The sequence below is a fragment of the Sesamum indicum genome, linkage group LG7, assembly GCF_026168435.1.
Source record: "Sesamum indicum cultivar Baizhima isolate 11 linkage group LG7, ASM2616843v1, whole genome shotgun sequence".
NCBI lineage: Eukaryota > Viridiplantae > Streptophyta > Magnoliopsida > Lamiales > Pedaliaceae > Sesamum > Sesamum indicum.
In genome coordinates this window covers 9,376,947-9,399,317 of record NC_142663.1, presented here as the reverse complement: position 1 = coordinate 9,399,317, position 22,371 = coordinate 9,376,947, and the positions used below count along the sequence as shown (strand labels likewise).

Here is a 22,371-nt window from a genome sequence, read left to right as displayed (position 1 = left end):
TTTAACCATAATAATTAATTTTAAAGAAAAATCATATTTCTTCTAGTGAACATACCTCATTGCATACTATCTCTTGTATATTGTATCCCACTAAAAGATGGGATACACTATCACCCGTTCCATAATTCGTAATGTCGGGCCTTAGTTCATACCGATTTAAAATCCACCAACCAAATGATAATTATGCATGATAGAAAACCTTATAATACATAAAACTAAACAAAAGTATTTTAGGTAGGATAACTTATTTTTTAGGATAAATTACATTATCACCCCTGATATTAGGTTTAATTACACAAATAATCCTTACTTTTGGTAAGATTATAGATATACCTCCTAAGTGCGTGTTGTTGCTCAACTAATAATTTAAATATGAATCAAGGAGAGTAAACAAAAATTACTATTTTATTTGAACGTCTAATCGGGTTACTATTTTTCTTTCTATATCAATGCATGTTAGTGTAATATAATTCAAAAGATGTTTGTGTAAAATTTAATCACTGCATAAAAAATGTACATTCAATTATAATCACATCATTAAGGGGTGTGTTTGTAATTTTTTTAAATAATAGAGAGTGTTTGAATAATTAAAACCAATTTTAGGGAATGTAATGTAATTACCAGTGATTTACTTTTCTTTGTTTGTCACCACTACTAATATAAAGACATTAGGACAATTAATGTAAAGAAATAAAATCACGGGTTAATAAAGTACAAACGCTGTCGTCTCCTGTCCCAAAATATTCTAATAGAAAGTCGTGTGACTGGTGTCATATTTTCTTGTGCTAATTACTCTACCGACGTTTGCCGTCTTGTACAAAAATGACAAGTCCCATATGACCCAGGTACCAAGATTACAGTGAAAAATGGACTCAAATTCAACTTAGATGTAAAATTATGTGAATTGTATAGTAGTTATAATAGCCATTACTTATTTTGACATGGATGCAGCGTGAGGTATTGAACTAGTGCCTACATCTTTAGTTTTCAGACGAGGCGCTTGAAATGGACAAAATGATATTATAGCCTTCATTCATTCCAAACCAACAGTTCAATTTCACAAGCACAGATAGTCCAAGAAAAATGTGCATAATCCTTCCCTTTCTGCTTCATCAGTCCTTGGGATGTCAACACTTTTGCCCCTTAAAGCAAAACCTTGACATTTCAAAGACAAGGCAGATAAAAATGGATTAAATTCCTTGGAATTCAAATAAATTATGGGGTAAATTATAACGAATTTCTTTAGAGTTAAACATACTTCTAAGTACCTCCTCATTGTTCCCACAATACTCCTAATGAAGTTATGAAATCCTGGATGGAGGTCTCAAATTATAACTTTGTCCTTGCTATAATTTATTAAAGGAAAAATTCAAAAAAAAATTGTACAAAAAACAAACAAGAATGAGGAAAATATTTGGAAAATTGTAAAAATTGGAAAATAAGAAAAATTATAATTCATAATGCACAAGAGCATTTTAGTTAGTTCAATACAAAAAATGAAAACCTCACAAAGACTAACAATTGGACTAGTTATTGACAGCTGAACGGCCATCAAAATTAGAGGGGCTATTAGTCATTTTCCAAACAATGACGGGGTTATAATTATGTTAAACTTCAGAGAAATTCGTTGTAATTTACCCAAAACCATAACTATCATTCATAAATAATAGAGAAATACCTTCCAGCCACAGAGTTCTTGGAGAGATTTTAACATGTTTAACATTGAAAATAAACTTGTATTCTCTAAAGTGAATACTACTCAACCATAAGGCCACAGCATCTGTAATTTTGCGCAGAAAAAACTGGATCAGCAGTCTCCTGTTTTTCATGGTTTTTTCTATTTTCAGTTTGTATACAACGACATCAATTTTCTCTCTTTTCGTAAAAAGGAGGCTAGGATGATCAAACAAACTATACATGTTATAACTGGTGTCGAGCACCTCCACCTTTTACTAATTCAGTCACGAGAAACTGAGAGACGTAAATTTTTCAAAATGCGCCCCAAAGTTTAATTACCTTTGGTCGAACTAGACATCTCTCTGGCTGCCTTACAATATAAATCTGATCTCCGGCTTTATTGTACATGTCTTGATTGCGATGCCATGTCCAGAGAGCATGTGTCTCATTCTTCACCTGCAAATGGCATTCGGACTAAGCTGAACGTGATAATTTAAAGGAAACCAATGGGATTTCAAAATCTCAACTTTTAGGAATATATTTCCTTTTCCAAATTTGAGTTAATGTTATCAAACAAAATAATATAAGACCCTGTAATTAAATTCCTGTAAAGTATGTCATTTGCTGAAAACAAACGTCTCCCAAAAGTCTTGTTGTGTGCTGTTCCTGCATTGATTCCATCTTAGATTGAGGGAGGATGTTAGACACACCGGCTTTTAGTTACTTCTAAATTTTGTATAGGAAGTTGTAATTTTAGTTGTATTGAAAATTGCGAGTGTTTTTGGAAAGAAAAAAGCAAAGTTGAAATAAGGTGCAAATATTCGTGGAGAGAAGTTTACAACTTTGACTTAAATGAGCTTAACTTAAGTTGTTGAAAAGCATAAGTAAAAACACATTCTTCGCTCATTTTCAACAAAAAGCTTATAAGTACTTGGAATAAGTTTTTGAAAATACCCCTTTCATGTAAGAGAAGGAAAGAAACACCAAAGAAAAGCAAAGGTAAGAAGGGAAAGTACCTCCAGAATTCCATGGCCGAAGCTGGTTTCCCTATATGCACTATATTCAGGTTGTCTATCCCAACAAAACTTACCAGCAGCTGAGCCCGACGTAAAATTGTATGCGCAGAATCCACCCATAAACTGGTCAGGTGTGGCGGATGGTTCTGGGCAGTTACCTGGATCATCAGTATGTGTGATTGCCATCTTCTCTCTATTGCCGCCATCACCGATTGCTATGTGGACAGGACCACAGGGATCAAGGGTATAGTTATACACTCTGTTTGACCTCTCGTAGGCATGAACCTGAAATTTTTAGTGAGTTTTCATTATTCTATTGATTCGCGTACGGATGACCACTGAATAGTTATGGCAGCAATCGAAGGAAGCTGTTGATTTTCTTTGACTGAAACTTCGAATATGGGTTAAAACAATTCCCTCTTCTAACCCTTCATGGTTATGAGCATGAATGTATAGGATAAGAAACAATTGAGAATTGAGAATTGAGAAACAATCTAAATCTCTCCTCAAACTGACGATTGTGTGAAAAGTACTCCTTTTGAGATCTTCTTCAATCATAGGTGATTAAAGGGAGCTGCAGTAAGGCCTTGAGAGGGACCTTATAAGAGCATCAAAACATGGGAATAACAAGAAATACTGACATTTACTACATTACCAAAAATAGGAATATGGATGTTTCTAACTAACTTATTACTGAAAAAGAACAGAAATGGACTCACTTTTTGTCACTAGTTGTACATGCCCATAAGTTATCTTATCAATCATTAAGCAATGGATTAGCTAATTGTTTGCTGGTATTAACGAGAAGTAGTTCTTAACTATAAGTCTGTTCATCTTAGAAGCAACGGGCAGAATTTGTCTATTGAATAACATGTATGACACTCAGAATTCGTCTTTTAAATAACATATACATCACTACCTTCCACAGTAGAGAAAATTGTCAAAATCAAATTATTGGATGTAGCAGAAGACTAGCTATGAGGATTTTTGCAGGAACATAAAAATAGAAAGTCAACCCTGAGAAGAGACATTTTTGTACATAATTTGCATGGGATTCGAATTAACAAACACTTACGTGTCCGTTAAAGACTATGTCGACGCCATACTGGTATAGTAAATCTTCCATAGCGACTTTCATACATTCAGCTTCACGGTAGTGTGCCCTGTAAGTGGTATACCAGGGGGGATGCCATGTAGCTATCAACCATGGAGTAACTTCTCTGTTAACCTTAGCTAGATCTTTCTGCAACCATTTGTATTGATCATCTACAGCAAAAAAGTCACAGAATAAAGGGACAACCATACAACTATCAGACATTGGCTAAACAACATTGTTTCTGCTTTATGCATAATAATGAAGGCTTCTTTTTTCCTCCACCTGATTTATTGTAAGCAACATATCCGCCTAGGACTATGAAATGTATGCCCCCTGTATTGAACGAATAGTAGAATGCAGAAGAAGATCCACTTTCTTTAGATGGGAATGCAAATCGAGAAGTGTACGATGCAAAAGTCCGATTCTGAGCTTGTTCTTCTATTTCATGGTTCCCTTGCACCATCATTATTGGAACTTTAGATATCAGTGGCTGCATAAATCTGTACAGCAGAAAGAAATGGTACTCTAAAGTAGTTGTATGTGAAGGAGAAAATTCAATGGACAATAAGGCGATAAAGAAACTTAAGCAAATAAACATCAAGAAATTCTGAGGCATGATAGGACTTAAAGAACTCACAAATTTTTGGAATTTCACTGCAAATGCTTGAGGAAACAGTTGTACAGGGAAATTTGTGACGTGCAAGTAATTAATTAGACAACTACATGAAATATAGTGCAACCAGACTCTAAGATCAACAAAATCATATTGCAGAGGAATTTAAAACGACTTGATGGCAATGGTTTCAGGTTATGGTAGGAAAATATAAAAGATTTTCATATTTTTATATGCAAGAATCTAATTCAACCAGAGAGTGCTCCTAATGATAATCACAGTTCAACTGAAGAAAACAGTTCAGATAGAGATATAACTATTTCCAGCTTTTACCTTCCCCAATAATCCCAACGTGGCTGGTAAGTCTCGTGAATTGGAGTATCTGGAAAAGAACAAGAATAGCAGTCTGAGCTAGTCCCATTCGTAAGATATAAGTTAGCATAGCATACATCTCCAACCATCAGAACCAGATCGGGCCTGTTGCTGGTCAAATGTTCAATTGTCGAACTGGAATTGTATGTCAGACCCAGGTCTCCCACAACAGCTATTCTACTCGGATAACTTTTCGGGGTAGAAATTGGCATGGTCTTGAAATAATAGATCTCACTCATTGCAGGTATTGAAGGATCTCCACACCTGTAGTAGTATATTGTATTGGGCTCCAATGCTGCAGAACAAGGAAACATACTCCAACCGCTCAACTACTATTACAGTTGATGAATGTGAAAGTTATCGTCTCGATTATGCTCTCAAATTGTTCAGCTCACTCATCAAATGTAGCAGTTAACGCTATAAGTACAGAAATTTAGCTACAAAGACCGGCTTCCTTCCAATCTGACTCATGCTTCTTGGAAATTACTAGATATAAGATATAATTAGATTAGTATGGAAAGGAATTCCTGTTCTGTACACACCAGTACATTTGATTGAGTCATTTGTGTAACTATGAAAACAAAAAGTAGACATGTACCAGATGTAGATATTTTTCAAATCTGATTATAGACATAACTGATGATTTTTCAAAATTTGAAGGAAACCCGTGATTGAGGTACATTTCCCCTTGCTTTGCCCACTGGAAAAAGATATTCCAACAGCAAAGAAAAAGAGCTCGTGGGAAGGACAATTAAAAAGCATATTGGTAGAAGCATCAACTAGGAGAATGAGATGCACTTTTCAATTAAAATCATTTGGCATCCAGAAGCTTCAGAATGTAACAAAACGGGATTTTAAACAGCAAAAATAAGGAAATAGAATAGCAAAAACTCTTTTAGCATACCTGCGAGACGGACATGATGAATAATTCCAGAAGTATAATTCCGGAGGCCTTCGAAAGGATAAAGTTGACTGTAGATGAGCGATTCTCCAGTAGCTTTGTGAATCATAGGAAATCTCAACTTGCCATAGTGCACTATACTGGCAATGCTTTGCGGGTTCAATGGTTTTATGCTCTTACCAATTTGAAATTCTCCTGGACATATAGGTAGCATCATCAACAGTCTAAAAAGTCAGCTGGCAAAAGAATAGCTTAGAACAAAGCTAATCTAGGTACCTCTTGTACACAGTACTCATCCTATGCTCAGGATTCCAACAAATTCATAAAATTGTCTACCTTAAGAACAGAATCAACTAAACTTGGTTGCTGCAAGAATTCAAGCAAGAGACTTCCATACACTAACGTGAAGAAATTACAGATTACCTTACTCCTAACTTCATAATACAAACAGCTGATATCCACCTCATCTTGGATGACCATAAAACTAATACTAAAGCATATCTCAGCATTTACCTCAATTGATCCCAAAGAAGTACCAAATATAAAACAAACACAAGTAAATTTAGATAAGAAAATAAGAAATTTGAACCTGTAATCCAAGAAATCCAGACTGAATCATAATTGTAAGAAAGGGAGACTGAAATTTGTTCAGGCTCAAACCCTGAAACCTTCCTTTGCACTCTGGGATCAGAATCAGGCAAATCTATTGCATTTCCCCTGAAACTCTCATCCAATGGAACAGTCACAGGCTTAAAGGGTCCTTCAAGGGTTGTAGGAATTCCACCGTATACTTGAAATAAATCCAGAATACGCATAATAAATACTCCCACCACAATTTTCCCCAAGTGCAAAGCCATGCCCTCAAAGATACTAAACCAAACTACACCCACGAAGAAAACGAAAGCACAATTGACTAATATCAGAAGGAGAGAGCAAGAGAAGGTGGCGAGAACTCTTAAAAGCTCTTGCTAACTACAACAATACAAGATTATTAACATCTAATAATCTTCTCCTGAAATACAAACGATCTTGTATCAAGAACTTGTGGGGTTTTTTCTCTGGATAACATATGTAAGTGCATGTGTATGTTGTGTGTCCACACACACACACACACATACACGCAGATATATATATATATATATATATATGAGCAGTGTGTAGATTAAGATAGAGATGACCGAATCTTGAAGAGGGGAGTCGGGGGATGGGAGGTCGAGGTATGGCGCAAGCTTTGGATGGTAGCGAGCAATTGGACAGGCAAAAGGTTCAGACATACATATATGAGTATTCTGGAGATTAAGATTGAGATGACCGAATCTTGAAGAGGGACGTCGAGCGATGAGAGGTTGAGGTATGGTGCAAGCTTTGGATGGTAGTGAGCAATTGGACAGGCAAAAGGGTCAGCAGGGAAGAGGAAAGAGGCAGAAAAAACAAGGTAAAATTTTGGAGGTGGAAAAGGGGAGAGCACCACTAGCAGGGATGGCAGCGTGAGAACTTTGCAGCAACAGTTATGTCAGTTAGAAACCGAGCTGGCAAAGCAACAAAATGGGGACCAAAAGCCAAAACCATGATTGTCAAGCGAGAATCCTCGTGGGGAGTAAACATATGTACGCCACCTCTGCCTGAATGATTTGCCTTCCCAAAGGCGTCACTTCGTTTCTGTGTTACTTTGTTGACGAGACAATTATCATAGGTAAATTGAGTGTAAAAAAAAAATGACAAAAAAGCTCCATTCTGCAAAAACAAGAAGAAAAAAGAAAAATCTCATTTACTTCCTTAAATTTTTAAAAAATATTTAATATACTCCATTCTACAAGCGAGAATTATTTTTAATTTTGATATTTGTATTTTTGTTTCACAACTATCAGGTTTTATTTAAAAATGAATCATGGTCATATCAAATCTTATGAAAATCTACAGTTATGATGCAAGTAAAATATTGCTCGTTAGATCGATTGAATGACTCTCATTCATGGACTCTCCTAACTCTCCTCTCACAGACACTCCTACACCTCCAAACACACACTCAACGCGCGGACAGCATGGTGGCGAGGATGGCGCCTCGGCGGTGGAGGAAGAGGATCACGAGGAGGTTGTTGTCGATCACCATGGAGAGGGTGATCTGTTGATTGATGGTGCGGTTGGCGACTCCATTACCGTGTGAATTCGAGTAGAGTTTAACCTTGCAGAATTTTTTGACTTTGCGAAAAGGGTGATTGACGATGGCGATCAGGAATCAAAGGCGGCACTCGCTGCAGAAGTTTGTCCTTGTGCCTATGTCAAAAAAGGATAGTTCGAGGAGTGAAACTGGGACGGAGGAGCCCGCGGCAATTAGGGTTTTAGACGCGCCTATGACGGCGCTGTGCAATATTGCGGCGCATAACTCACCGTGTGCTGATCTGTTGCAGGTTCAGGATGATCCAGGATTAATGATGGTGAAGTGCCAAATAGAGCCAACGATCACAAAATAGATGTTGCCAGCGAAATCTGGTACTTTTTCGACAGATTCTACTCTGATGATTGTCTCGCCACCGGCGGACCATAGGAGGGAGGTTGTGATGTCGCCACTGCCACCGCAAATACCAGTGGTGAGTCTCGACCTCAATTCGCCGAAGATGCCATCTGTTACAGCAGGTACAACGATTGTAACTGCTGCTGCAGTTTTTGTTTTAGCTGCTACAGTTTTTGTTCCAGCTGTCGCGATTGCTACTGCCACCAGCCCACTGCTGCCAACGCCGACACCACTTGCTGCTGGTGCTGCTAATACTGAAGGTGGAGATGATAAGTTCCGGTTGCCATCTTCCTCACCCACTGAAATATTTGTGGGTAATGTGCCTCTACAATCGGGTTTAAATTTTTTGAATTCTGTTGAAAAAATTACCGATGCATTCCATAATTTAAAACGAAAAGTATTATCGTACGTACCTCCCACAATGCAAAATGGGAAAATCATTGTTTGTCCCACGTTAGATACAATTAGAGAGGGATTTCGTTGATGGAATGCAACGCGGTAGGTTATTTCTTGGGAAAACGTCTATATTTTCATCATTTCAAATATTATATTAAATCTTTGTGGCCATTATTGAGTGAAGTCGCGGCCACGTCAAATGGGTTCTTCTTTTTCCAATTTAAGACGGTGGTGGTGATGGAAGAAGTAATCGAGGAGGACCGTGGTTGTTTCAAGGACAACCAATTGTCCTACAAAAATGGGAGTCGGGCATGGTTCTTTGAAAACTGAAACACACACAGGTTCCGGTATGGGTTAAATTTCGACACTTGCCGGTGGAACTGTGGACCAATGATGGATTGAGCACGATGGCCAGTAGTATTGGGAGACCTCTCTACCCGAATGCAATCACTCGAGCATGCAAGACTGGATTTCGCTCGTGTATGCGTCATGCTGGATGTTAATTCTAAACTCCCAAAGCACTTGATTATTATGTCACCAACGGAAGAGGGAGGTGGAATTGCGGGTAAGGTCAATGTAGAATATGAATGGCTACCTCTTAAATGTACCACTTGCATGAGTTTGGGACATGCTACGAAGGATTGTCTCACTACGAAACCTCCCAAACCACCAGTCAATGTTTATGTACCACAAGTACGGCCTCCAGCTGTACTTGCTGCTCCACCACCCACGGAGCAATTCTCCACGGCTGCTACTCTGGTGATGGAGGTGGCGGATTGCACCGCTTCCATCTTACAGGAAAATCAAGGTAAAAAAATTATTGTTTATAATACCTTTGATGCACTGATGCTCCTTGAAGATGAAGTAGAGGAAATATCCCGAGTCCTAACAAATGCAGCCCCTCTACAAGTAATCCATGTTGAACGCAGCTGTTTAAACGTCCGGGGCCTGAACAAGAGGGATCATCAACTAGCTGTTACCAATATAGTTGAGGAGTTCAAGTTGCCTCCCTAGAATTTCTAGTAAAGGCATCAACAAGAAGTACTACTCCCTTAAATAGAGCAATAATAAATAAGGAGTACTATTCCCTTACAACAAAAGACCTGAACAAGTGTCCTTAGTCCTCCTATAGGAAATTCTTATGACCGAACCATTAGGTTGTTACCATCGAGATTTCCTAGTCTCCTATTTCAGCAATGCAAGTCTTGCACTACTAAAGTTGGGGGGGGAGGGGGGGAGGAGGGTGGATTGATGTTTCGTCCCTAATCATTTTTCTTAAAGCCCAAAAAAATGGAGTGGGCACCGATTGGTCAACCCAATAGGCCCACCCTTGAGTGGCCCAAACCAAAGGTTATAACCTTATTTTTTCCAAAGTCAAACTGATGTGGTACGAACCAAATTAGGGCTGACTTTAGTAAGATTGCTCAACGAATAGTAAGGATGACATAACATATAGATTCTACACATACAGGCTATGCCACCCTAATAAATCTCCATCTGACTCTCCCTGTATAAATGGAATTAGCTAAAACAAGCAACTAGTAACTACTTTCCAATTTGTTTGGTTGATTGGGCAATGACAATTCATACAGTAATAACTTTTCTAAGTTAAGGCCAATTCAGGTTTGGATACTTTTGTTAGTTAACTAACATTTTTAGGTTCCTACTAATAGTAGATTGCCCCAACCATCATTAATTTTTATTCTAATCCGTTTATAACTAGAGGTCATGTTGTAGTCAAAGAGATAACTTAAGCTATTCACACTCAACATACTTGTCTCTCAGGAAACAACATAGCTTTTCTGCACACTTTTTGTAGTCCACAATGGCGATTTTGAGCTCGACTCGAGCTCAATTCTCTCTGTTTATTAGCTCGCGAGCCGGCTCGTGTGCTTTTTCTATTTAACGGTTTGATTTGAATTTTTTTGGCCAAATTAACCCATATTATTCAATAATGTAAGATGATAGTTACATTAATGTAATACTAACATTTATATATATATAAATTTATTGCAGATTATAAACATATATTAATCTCAACTATAAAAATTTTTTATGTATTTAAATTGCATTATTCTAGATAATGGACACTTTTCTACAATTTCAATTGTTCTGTATGATTTTTTCCTGGTATATTTTACTAATTATATTACTATTAAACTAATCAGTAGTTTATATTTATAATAATAAATTAAAATTTCATACTATATTTTGATATATTTATAACATAATATATATTATGCAATCTATTTTATTACTTACAAATTTATGTAAAAATTTGGTGATTCCCATAATAATAATAATAAAAAAAAATCAACTCGAGCTCAAGGTCGTCTCAGGTGGAGCTAAATTTAGCTCAAGCTTGTCAAATCGAGCTCGAGCTCGAGCGCACCAAAAAAGGTCAAGCTCGACTCGTTTATACCCCTAGTCCACAAGCCTACTTTAGTCATTCTATGATGAAAAATAAGAAACAATCAACTTCAATTCCTCCTTCCATCTCGCTTTTCTTTCCTTCTAAGCGCTCCTTTCATCTGGCTTTCCTTGACCATTTCTGCAGACGCAAGGGAAAAGAAACAGGAAAAGAGGGGAAATAAACTGCACATCACATGTTACTTTACCACCCTCATATTTTCTTAACATAGTTCCAAAAAAATCTTTTTTAAAAAACAAATAATTAATTAAAGGTAATGTAGTAATTTTACCCTTATCATCGAGAGATTTTTCAATTATTTTCAGAAACAAGATAACAGGATAAGTATAATTATATCGGACAATAAGAAATAAGTACTTTATCGGACAATAAGCCCTTAGCAAGCCACGTCGATTGGAGAAAGTACTGAAGCTCCCCACAAGTATATTACCAGCAATTTATCGACCAATTTGTATCAAAATTGAGATTTTTTTAGTTTTAAGGAACTAAAATGGAACCCTAGTAAGTTACGGGATTAAAACGAGAATAGCCTGAAATTAGAGGACTAAAATTGCCTTTAATCCAAACTTGATACCTGTAAAAGTTCTCAGAACCCCCAATTTCCACTAGATAATATGCATTGGTGAGCTTCGAGAATACCCCAATTTCACAGTTATTCTTATATTGCAACCCTATCCAGAAAATAAAACTCCAATAACATCCTCATATCTATAGATTGATGAAGAGTACAGCTTAAACATAAATAATAACAATTATATTTGAATGAGTAATTGACAGCGGGTACGTATTTGTTGCCATGCTGAAACGAGAAGGCACCCAACAAAAAACCAAACACGATCAAAGATAAGTTTGATGAAACCAAACTGAACGAGTTGCCAAAGAAGGGGAAAAGCGACAGAAACCTGAATGGAAGAAACAATCGAGTAATCAACAATTTATAGAATAAAAGGAAGGGGAAGGAGAGAAAAAGAAGAAGAAGAAGAAGAAGAAAGAAAAGCTCTAAATCAACTGACTTCGGTCATTAATTGATCTTTGCATATTATCTTGTTAGTATTTTGGATTTGTTTTGGCACCAAAATTTGTGTAAAATGTTTTACTTAATTGGAATTTCGATCGGATATGTTGTATCTTTTATTTATTGAAAATTCAAAATATCGATAGAGAAATATATTAAAAATTACGATATATTGTAATTTATAAATAAACAACATGTCAACTATTTATATTACAAACATGTCCAAAAGTATTCATACAACAAAAAGAAACTCTATCTTTATTCTATTGTATTCATTACAAAATTCAGTATGTTGTTTCTATTGAATCGGTACTTTATCTGGCAATCTTGATCCATATTTGTGTCTTAAAGATGGGCTTAGCCACTCAAGATCCAGTTCCACGTCTCATGGTCACAAGTTAATACATCACCATTCCACTAATTCTCCATATTTTGATCCAAAGAATACGACTAAATAACGTATTGACGTCGATTTAAAGAGTTCTATTTCTCGTGCGACATATTTGTTTAGCATTCCTAGTGCTTCATTATATTTGACAGACATCGACTCTCAACTTACTCCTATGCATAAAAAACTGAAACTCATCAAGTCCAGCCTATGCATAGGCATTTATACAAACATATAGTATTTTACACTCAACACAATAATGCTCGTCAACATCCTCAACCCGCACAAGAAAACGAGGCAGCTTCATAATCGGTCCAAGTGTCATACTCTCCCGATATATCCATATCGTAATAACCGTTTCATCTCGCAAGTTGTTCCTATGTGCCAGTCTTCTCCATCCATCTCCTTTCAAAACATAGTCATGGCGTTTTTCCTGAACCAATACGTTAAATATTCGCCAACTCTCATCATATGTGGGCACCTCGAGTCCCAAACATGCCTCTAATTTTCATATTACTTATTTTATTCTCACTATAAATTTCACGATGAGACCTTGAGGAGAATGATTGGCAATGCAAATTCTCCATATTTTGATCCAAAGAATACGACTAAAGAACGTGCTAACATCGATTTAAAGAGTTCTATTTCCCGTGCGACATATTTGTTCAGCTACTATATAAATAGATATATAAATATATACATATATATACATAATTATATTAATTTATTATCGATTGACTTATTAGTATTTTGCTGTAAGTCAAATAAATTTACTCAAAATAATAATTTATTGCTTTTATTTTATTTTTTTTAAAAAAAAGAAAAACTCTAACTTAAGTGACTTCGGTAAAAGAAGTTGCATCGAACCTCTAACTTAAGCATAAATGAAAACATTTAACATCTATTTATAGTATCATTTGCACACATAGATGGTAGAAATTAACTATATCAAATGGTGGAGAGAGATTTTTCAGAATATTCTAAACGATATTTCTATATTCAGCAAAACTTGTATAATATTCTAAAACATTTTTCAGAAAATTGTATAACATTAATTTTTGAATTGGTTTGATTGGTTGGTGCAATTTTTGTGAAAATTCTTAATCAAATATAACCATACTAAGAAAAATCATATAATAAATGTTGTTTACTTCCCTAATGAATATTGATTACTTTTATTAAATTGTCCATCAATAAATTCGAGTTGATGCAAATTAATTTGAATTAAAATAATTTAAAAAACTAAGTTACAGTAATCTTTAGTCACATAGAATTATATATCTACAGTTTGAAGTTTGAGAAAATGCAAAACGATGAAAACATAAGAAAGGTAAATATATAAGTGAATAAAAGTATTATTGGACAATGAATGAATCTTAAAAATAGTATTACTCAAAATATAGTTTTTATAAATAGCGAGTGTTGTACGAGTCGTTTACCCAATAAGAAGCTAATAGCTTAAAAATAATGATATAGTTATCGTTAAATTTTTAGATACAATAATGAGTATTTAGTGAAAAAACATACGCCAAATTTAGAATAATAACAAAAGAAAGAAATTTTTGTGAAACATGAATAAATGCAATAAAAAATATAATAAAGAAGATAGAAATTCATTAGAACCCCGAACGTGGAGTAAATTAGAATAAAAAGGCTAGAGAAAAAAATTGCAAATAATATACAAAAATATAAATAATGATAAAGATAGTCAAAAACTAACTTATGTGCAGTGAAAAAGGTACGATATATTTAGGAAAAAAATTTCTAAATGAAAATTTTAAATTTATGCATAGGTTTAATAGTAAAATACAAAAGGAATTGTATATATGTTGTGTTTGCCTAGCTTTTAGCAATTACAATTCTCCAAATTACACAATAAATAATTCATATAATCCATTTCACAAAGTGTAAAACAATCAACTACCTTCCTTAAATTAAGTTATTTGTTTGCAAGATGTTGTTGGATATATTATATCTTTATTTATTGAAAATTTAAAATATCGATAAAGAAATTTATATAAAAGCTACGATATATTATAATTTATAAATAAATATTTTATAAAGCGGTGGCTACCAACATTGCCACCCAGTCTCTGGGAGACGGGGAGATTGCCAAGTCCTTGCAAGTAAAACAGGCGACGACTTTTGGGCGACCTCGCCATCGCACCCAAACGACCTACGTCACCCAGATCCATGGCAAGGCGGTGGCGCTAGTAAATTTGACGATATGGGGAAAACGATGCGTTTTTCTTTATTTTTTTTAGTTTTTAATTTATATAAATTTTGTAATATAAATATATAAATAAAATAAATTTGAATTTGAAATTTTTATTTTTTTAAAATAAGTAAAAATAATTTAATTTTTTAAAGTTCAAAATAATAAAAGAACTATTAAATTTTTATTTTTAAAATATGGTAATTATAGTTAAATATTATTTATAAATAATATAACTAAAAATAGTTTATACTTTTTTATAATTCATTAAAACATATTTAACTTAAATAATAATTTATATTTGTTATAGTTAATTTTTATTTATATTCATATAAACATTTAAACTGAAAAGTTAGTTTTAGTATATTAAATTTTGTAGTGTGATTTGTTAATTTAAATTTTGAAACTAAAAGTTATATATATGTTAGGCGTTTTAATATATAGTTAATATCTTTAATAAATAAATATAATTGATTAAATATATCAAAAGTAAATAATAAATTAAAATTAATCAATAAGATATAATTTATTAAAATAGTGATTTTCTCTTATATATCAAATAAAGGGATAAAATAGATATTTGCAAATATAAAATAATTTTAAAAAGTGTTAAAAAAAGAAATAGACTCTCATTTATGCACTATTCATTAATTTCTAACTGAGAGGGGTATTTTGTTGTCATTTAAATTATACAGAGGTTTTTTGCTTATAAACATAATACAGAGGGTTTCACTCTATTTTCCTAAAGTACAGGGGAGTGTTATAAAATTTACCCTAAAATTAATATAGGAGAAGGTCGCTTTATTTCACCAAAACATAGGGTTGTTATGCAGTTTACCCTTTTTTAATATTAATGATTGCAATTTTGGATCTTCTTCATTCTTAACACATTTATCACAAGTATACTAGTATATATTTTATTTGATCTTTATATTTCCTTTAGAATATTATTTTCTTGATTTTTCTGATCAGTTTTTGTTTATGAATTATATTTTTTAGGCATACTCATTATATATTTGTGATCACTTACAAATATAATGCTGAGAATTTTAAAATTTATCATCAATAATCTGTAAAGGACAAATCATCTTATATGCAAGTAAATATATAATTAAATTCTTATATTTGCTTCCTTTTAAACAATATAGGGACTTTTTTGCCTATAAAGGTAATATAGGGGTTTCGCGCTATTTTCCTAAAACACATAAAAGTGTTATGCAATTTACCCTTCTAGCTTGTATAGAATATTGATGCTCTTTATTGTAATTTTTTTAAGACTAGTTTAGAATTCATGTATAATTATATTTTAATTATATATCCATACTACTAAATTAGTTGGGAATTTGGATCATAACAAAAATAATGTATGTTTTTGTTTCACTCATCCATTTCCCTCTTCCATTTTTCTTCCCAATCTCGACTCATGATGCCCACATTAAAATGATTATGTGTAGTTAAAATTATTAGGGATAACTACACTGCATTATCTTGGGATTTGAGATTACTATAAGTAAATTTTCTACTATTCAGGATATTACAAATATTATTTTTTATGTTTGTTTCCATCCAATTATATGATATTTACATATTTTATGAGTTATATTTATTTGAGAAAAATGATTATCAATGGTGTGCGATAGCCTGCAGGTCTGGGCTGGCCCCCAACTCAGTTTTGTCCCACATCTTCGTGTCTATTTGGACATGCTTTGGCGCACTTGCTTCATTTGTCCATTGCGATGTTTAAATATGCTGTTGTGGGACGACGAGCATTGGCTTGTGTGCTTGAGCATTGCATATGTAATGAGCTTGTGAGTGGTAATTGGCGTGTATTGGCATATTGAATCACTGCTAGGGCAGCGATACATCTCTTCCAAACCACTTCAGTGGTCAGCTCATTCTATTATCGTGACACCATTCTATTATCTTGAAAGTCCCATTCCGCTTATGCTGCACTTCTTGGGACTGTGGTGCAGGATCTTTCTCATCTAGAAAGGCCCTGAAAATGAAAGAGCTATGAAGCTGGAGAGAACAAGAAACTATGTTTTAACTTTGGTTTTTTACTACAAAATCAATCCGTCTCAATATAAGTTGCTCTTATGTTATGGGTGCGTTTAATGTTGTCCACCTTATTAGGATTAGGAAAAAAACAGTTGTATAATATTGAGATCACAAGTAAAAGGATGCATCATTATCACACTGTCAACTATTTATATTACAAACAACATGTTCAAAGTATTCATACAATAGAAAGAAACTCTCCCTTTATTCTATTGTATTCATTACAAAATTCAGTACGTTGTTTCTATTGAATCGGTACTTTATCTGGCAATCTTGATCCATATTCGTGTCTTAAAGATGGGCTTAGCCACTCAAGATCCAATTCCACCTCTCCTGGTCACAAGTTAATTACATCACCATTCTATTAATTCTCCATATTTTGATTCAAAAAATACAACTAAAGAACGTGCTGACATCGATTTAAAGAGTTCTATTTCTCGTGTGACATATTTGTTCAGCAACACTAGTGCTTCATTTTATTTGACAGACATCGATTCTCAACTTACTCCTACATTGCAATGCAGTTTTCTTGCACACTTGGAAGTCAGACAACAATACATCAACCAGCTTGTTTAGGCAGCAGCTTGCTAAGAATAAATTGTGAGCCTTGCGGTCTAAATGTGCCTAAATCTCTATATCATCTCCTAGACTCTTCTAGTTATGAGGTGCAACTCTGTGGGGATTCTGAAATGTATGGACAACTGGTACAGTTAAAATGAGTGCGACAATGACAACAATCGGGAGTAAACAAGGCTGTGCTACAATGGTGTTCTAACAGAGACCTAACGGTGTTCCGAACTATGCAATTTCAGTTCCAGGGTGATGCGACTATGGAACTGACTGACAAAAACATATTTCAGCAAACTTATGAGGGAACTTTTTGCTTAGCACTCTTACCATCGGAGACTCTAGTAACCTCCATTAGCATTCTAGGTAGTTTGATGCAACATTACTTTTATATAGCCTACTATCTTAGAGAAAAGAAACTTTCTTTCCAGAGGATGGAATGCAATGCAGTGGATGATTATATTCATGACGAATTATAGACTAAGAGCATCACATCATTTCTAGCAAGCGTTTTTGCACTAAGTGTGCAGATATACTTTAAAACGTATAAACTTAGATATTTCAAAGTTCAGTCAACAATTAATTAATTCTAGCCATCCAGCTCTGTCCACATATTTAGGATTTCTCTTGGCACAAGAAACTTTTTCCATATCCATCGGGACCCTTTGAATCCCGATTGGAAAAATCGAAAAGCCTTTTTATGCAGAGATTTTTTTCAAGGAGTTCAGCTTTCTTACCCTCAAAGCTGTACAGGAACAACCAAACTGCCATAGATATTCATTTTTTTACCCCAATTTAAGGCTCTGTTCAGATCAAACTTTAGTTCTATGGCGTTCTGAACGTGTCCATAGATTACCTCCAGCTAATTCTACATTGTAACTTTTCTTCAACAGATTCCATCAGTGGTTGAGAATAGAGATCACAAGACAATAACGCAACGTGCATCTCTTAGTAAATCACCATGTATATTATTTGATAAGCACCACTTTGAATATATATTGGTGGCAGAAACCAATCATAAGAAAAATCAGCTATTCACAATGGTGGCAGAGTGGACATAAGAAAGAACCAGAAAACTTACATGGGAATTAAGTCAAAAATCATACAAATGAGTTGATATATAGGATTAATCGTGGAAGGTTTTCCAGAGCCAATGTGAAAACTGCACCAAACACGAATATCAGAAGAAAGGCTAGCAATATCTTTCCAATGTACAGAAAACTGATAGGCGACTGTGTTCTCCGCATAGAATGTGAGTCATCTGCCCCCTGCAAAAGCATCACCACTACATTAGACTAGCCTTTTGCGAATGCAGAATAACGGGGCAGTGTGGTATTCATAATAAGAAAACAACAGCGGAAACATTGGAAGCACAAGCAAACACAAGTGGAAATTAAGCTTCATGCAACTTATACTTTAAAAATTGCATGAAAAATGACAATCATACAAGAAATACAACCAAGGAATTAGTGGACTTTGAACAATAATGTTTACTTTGATGGCGGGTGTTCTGGTTAATTTACCATATGTTTTTTGAGAGTTCCAGCCCGGAAGCAAGACAAGAAAGTATAGTGATTAAGGACAATATATAGTACAGTATAGTCCCTTCTTTCGTGTGCAGTTCTTGAGAAAACCTATGTTAGCAGCTACTGTCAACTTAATCAGGTTTACCTTTTCCTAGAACTATAAGTTCCCTTCTAATATATAAGTTCCTTTCTTATCTTCATGTACTTCAACTATTGTACAAAGACCTATGAAAAACTAAAACAGAAGAAGGGATTTACAGGGCTATCTTTTGTCGAAGATCCAAATTGTCACTAGAGCACCATGGAATAGGATAGTGCCATTCTTGTGCGATGTCATTGATATAAAATCTCATGTTTCTTTTATTCTTTTCTTTTCAAGAGTTCAAAGACTGAATGCTTGATTTAATTTCATTTAGAGGAAGTTAACTGAAAAAGGACCCAGCATGAGGATTACAATATCAATCAAATGTCCATGTGATATGAGTGAAAGCTCAAAACTTCAAAATCTTACAAATAGTTCATTTATAATCAACTCAAAACTGACACTGATGGCGGCATGGAAGAAGTTTGCAATGACAACCTGAACATAGGACAACTATTACAACAACAAACTTACGCCAACACTTATCCCAAAAAAAAATACCCATGTAAATCAACATAAATAACGTCAAATTCTCACAAGCACTTCAATCGAGAGAGCTATGAAGAGAATTGGATACTTTATGAATGATAAGTTTTCATTTGGTTATTTCCAAATTAGCTACCCCTTATAATATCTCTTAGAAAATTTGCAGTCGTCAACAGCATATTAAATAGATTGCCATTATAACCATTCCCCAAGAAAACACTCAAAATCTACCACTATTCCATAATTGGATTTCACTTTTAAAGAACACATATAACCAATATCGTACTACGGAAATCCCAAATCCAAACACAAGAATACATGCTTCCCCAATTGGCCTTTTCATCCCTGCATTAGTATTAATAAAACTGATTTCAACCATCACAAATTTGAATAATTCAGAAAACAAAAAACCTCATACATTAGCAGAAGATTTCCGTACTCTCGTTGCTCCAATGTGCACGCCTCCTTTATCACCTTCGACAAGAAAAAGAAAGATATTAGCACAGCAAGTATGAATTACTTGCAAACAATTAGAAACACTAATCATTCATCAACTACTAAGAAACAGAAAAACACCCAAAAATAGAAATACCAAAGCCGACGCTTTTCGTCCCTAATCATTAAGATCAAATGCCTACGGAGAGGACATATATCTCGACCACAATAAATCTTGAAACAATGTCAAAACTTCACAAAAACAGAAAGTGATTCACCATGTGGTTCAATGACTGTTTGCAACTTCCAACCGCGCCCGTAATCCACGAGCAAAGAACTCGGGCCAAAACTAACAGGTTCTTCTTCTCCTTCCTTAACAGCCTCAATGTAGGATGCCAGTAAACCATTCCCACCACCACCACCATCATAATTAAGCAACTTCTTGTTTATCAACTTAACCGCAAAACCCGCTTCAGTTCCAACAGAAAAACGCCTAATTTTTCCGGAACTCTTGCACACTACCTCCAAGAACTATACAGTATTTGAATATCAGAAAACAGATGCAACTTAATCCAATTGAATCACACTCCTAATTTAAAGATACATGAATTAGACTTTAAAGGGGCATATTAATTAAACAGGGGCGGGGGGAGGAAGCGGATACAGGGAAGAGAGAGCTTACAGCTTGAGGTGGGTTTGGATGTTTGACTTCTGAACCCTCCTTGCCCTCAGCCATCAATGATTGATTGGTAGTTACCTCAGTCATCTTCTTTGAACCTTGTTGCGCCCTGACAAACAACAAAAGGAGAAATACAAGTCGGAGAGAGTAATTCTAACGGTGTGATCTAAAATCACATCATCACGTTTTGGCTTAAGAGGTCGTTGTTTTCGTTCGCCAATGAATGGCACAGATGTTGGAGTATCAAGTGCAATACCTACTTGGGAGATGGGATACATCAGTAGAAATTCATGGGAATTTTGTGAGTTTGAATTACAATGTAAAGGTGAAGTGATTGAAAGACCTGCTGTTACTCTATCCATCTCCACCTCCTTATTCCTTGCATATATAAACACCACTTACTTTAAACTCCACAAGGTTTAATCTATTTGAATTAGTGGAGCCAAAATATGTGTAAGACTCAGCATAAATTTAGAAGAATTTTACAGGCCATATTTACAACAAAGTAATATTTTCTGTCTCAAAGTTTAGATAGAGTAAATAGTTAAATTTGCTCCAAGCAGTCCAAACTCGTTATATTCAGCTGAATAATCACTCCTTCGTCGTAATCCTTGCTTTTCACAATTAACCAACCATCACTATATGAATTTGAATAATAACTTCCCCACACTTGCAATAGCAATTCTTCGTCCTAGACGTTTTTTCCAATATTTATTGGCAATTATGTGAGTCTTTCGCTCATCAACTTAAGCATCCAAGGGAAAATCTTTTGCTCGTGAAACCAACCCCAGAAACCACACAGTAAAATCAATTTATTCCACCAAAAGAGCTTGAATGCAGAAGGAGTTCGATAATGAACTGAGTTTGTGTTCAACCAACCGTACACAAGAACTCATAACTCATATACATAAACCAGAAACGCATTAAAAATCTGTTATAATCTATATATACACATTCAAACCTTGAAAATTTCTTCTATTACCAAAACCCAATTCTCTAGTCACCTCAAAATTGTCCTCTAGAATTAGAAAAAAAAAAAAGGATAAAGTGTGAAGAAGGTCAACGCATTGAATTTGAAATTGAAGCAGCAGTTTTAAACAATACCTTGATTTGATGAGCAGCTTTAAACTGGAATCTTGGTACGATTTCACACTTTACAAGAGAAATTGTTCGCCAATCAACAGCGGAAGAAGACAATAGAAGTGCGGAAGATTGGGTTTTCTTCAACTCGATGCCGAAATCAAGCTGAGCCACTCTCCCAAGTCGACCATGAAATGCTGCTCGCATATCGATTTTTAAGAGAAGTGTAGAAAATTCTCTTGACAGGATTCATTTTATGGACGTTTTGTGTAGCTAGACAAAGAAAAATAAAGAAAATAAGTATATGCGTAGGTTTGGATTTATTTTTATAAATAATTTAAAATAATTATGATATATTTGATGTTATGTTTTTAGAGATAAAAGTCAATCTCTATAAATTATGATATATCGATACGGACACGGCGTGTCCATTACGACACGAATACAGAGATACGAAAAATGTAAAAAAATTAGAATACGACACTTACACTGACACAACTATATATATTATATATTTTTATTACATATATTTTGTTATATATATTCTCAATTTTTTATAAAATTAAAATATGCAATATGAAAAATATTAAGATAAAATATAAAATAGGGATGTCTTACCGAATAATAATTATAAGTATATGAAAAAACCTTTTTTTTTCTAATTCCTATTATGCAATTGGAACTTATCGACAGAAACGAATCAATTTAGACAGTCCTTTGTGGCTTGGTGGCGACTAGATCAACGCGTTATTGCTTCAAGAGAAAC

General features: G+C 34.6%; 2 protein-coding genes across 7 annotated transcripts; both read right to left on the bottom strand.

Moving 5' to 3' along the window:
• Positions 1-1,006: 1,006 nt before the first annotated feature.
• Positions 1,007-7,269, bottom strand: PAP15 (purple acid phosphatase 15). 6 transcript variants are annotated; one of them, XM_088882772.1, is made up of 9 exons: positions 6,265-7,269; positions 5,679-5,870; positions 4,736-5,069; positions 4,072-4,289; positions 3,769-3,959; positions 2,694-2,978; positions 2,017-2,133; positions 1,259-1,346; positions 1,007-1,155 (listed from the first exon to the last, which is right to left on the bottom strand). In XM_088882772.1, exons 1-8 carry the CDS (start codon positions 6,530-6,532, stop codon positions 1,302-1,304), a joined length of 1,650 nt encoding a protein of 549 aa, XP_088738898.1. In that variant the 5' UTR covers positions 6,533-7,269; the 3' UTR covers positions 1,007-1,155; positions 1,259-1,301. The 6 variants fall into 6 exon arrangements, with proteins under 6 accessions (XP_088738898.1, XP_088738899.1, XP_020551050.1 ...); XM_088882773.1 differs by having other exon boundaries at positions 1,269-1,346; XM_020695391.2 differs by having other exon boundaries at positions 1,259-1,311; positions 6,265-7,268.
• A 10,932-nt stretch (positions 7,270-18,201) lies between these two features.
• On the bottom strand, positions 18,202-21,866 carry LOC105166453 (maltase-glucoamylase, intestinal protein). Its single transcript, XM_011085809.3, has 5 exons — positions 21,630-21,866; positions 20,529-20,634; positions 20,125-20,377; positions 19,830-19,885; positions 18,202-18,525 (listed from the first exon to the last, which is right to left on the bottom strand). Exons 2-5 carry the CDS (start codon positions 20,610-20,612, stop codon positions 18,358-18,360), a joined length of 561 nt encoding a protein of 186 aa, XP_011084111.1. The 5' UTR covers positions 20,613-20,634; positions 21,630-21,866; the 3' UTR covers positions 18,202-18,357.
• Positions 21,867-22,371: the final 505 nt, after the last annotated feature.

Excerpts from the sequence above, each read along its gene's own strand:
- PAP15 (XM_088882772.1), bottom strand. The coding sequence starts at position 6,532 with ATGGCTTTGCACTTGGGGAAAATTGTGGTGGGAGTATTTATTATGCGT. Across the intron at positions 5,070-5,678 it reads TCATCATGTCCGTCTCGCAG|CATTGGAGCCCAATACAATA; the intron begins GTATGCTAAAAG and ends CTTGTTCTGCAG. Across the intron at positions 2,979-3,768 it reads ACATAGTCTTTAACGGACAC|GTTCATGCCTACGAGAGGTC; the intron begins GTAAGTGTTTGT and ends TAAAAATTTCAG.
- LOC105166453 (XM_011085809.3), bottom strand. The coding sequence starts at position 20,612 with ATGACTGAGGTAACTACCAATCAATCATTGATGGCTGAGGGCAAGGAG. Across the intron at positions 20,378-20,528 it reads ATCCAAACCCACCTCAAGCT|TTCTTGGAGGTAGTGTGCAA; the intron begins GTAAGCTCTCTC and ends AATACTGTATAG. Across the intron at positions 18,526-19,829 it reads TACGGAAATCTTCTGCTAAT|GGGGCAGATGACTCACATTC; the intron begins GTATGAGGTTTT and ends ATGCTTTTGCAG.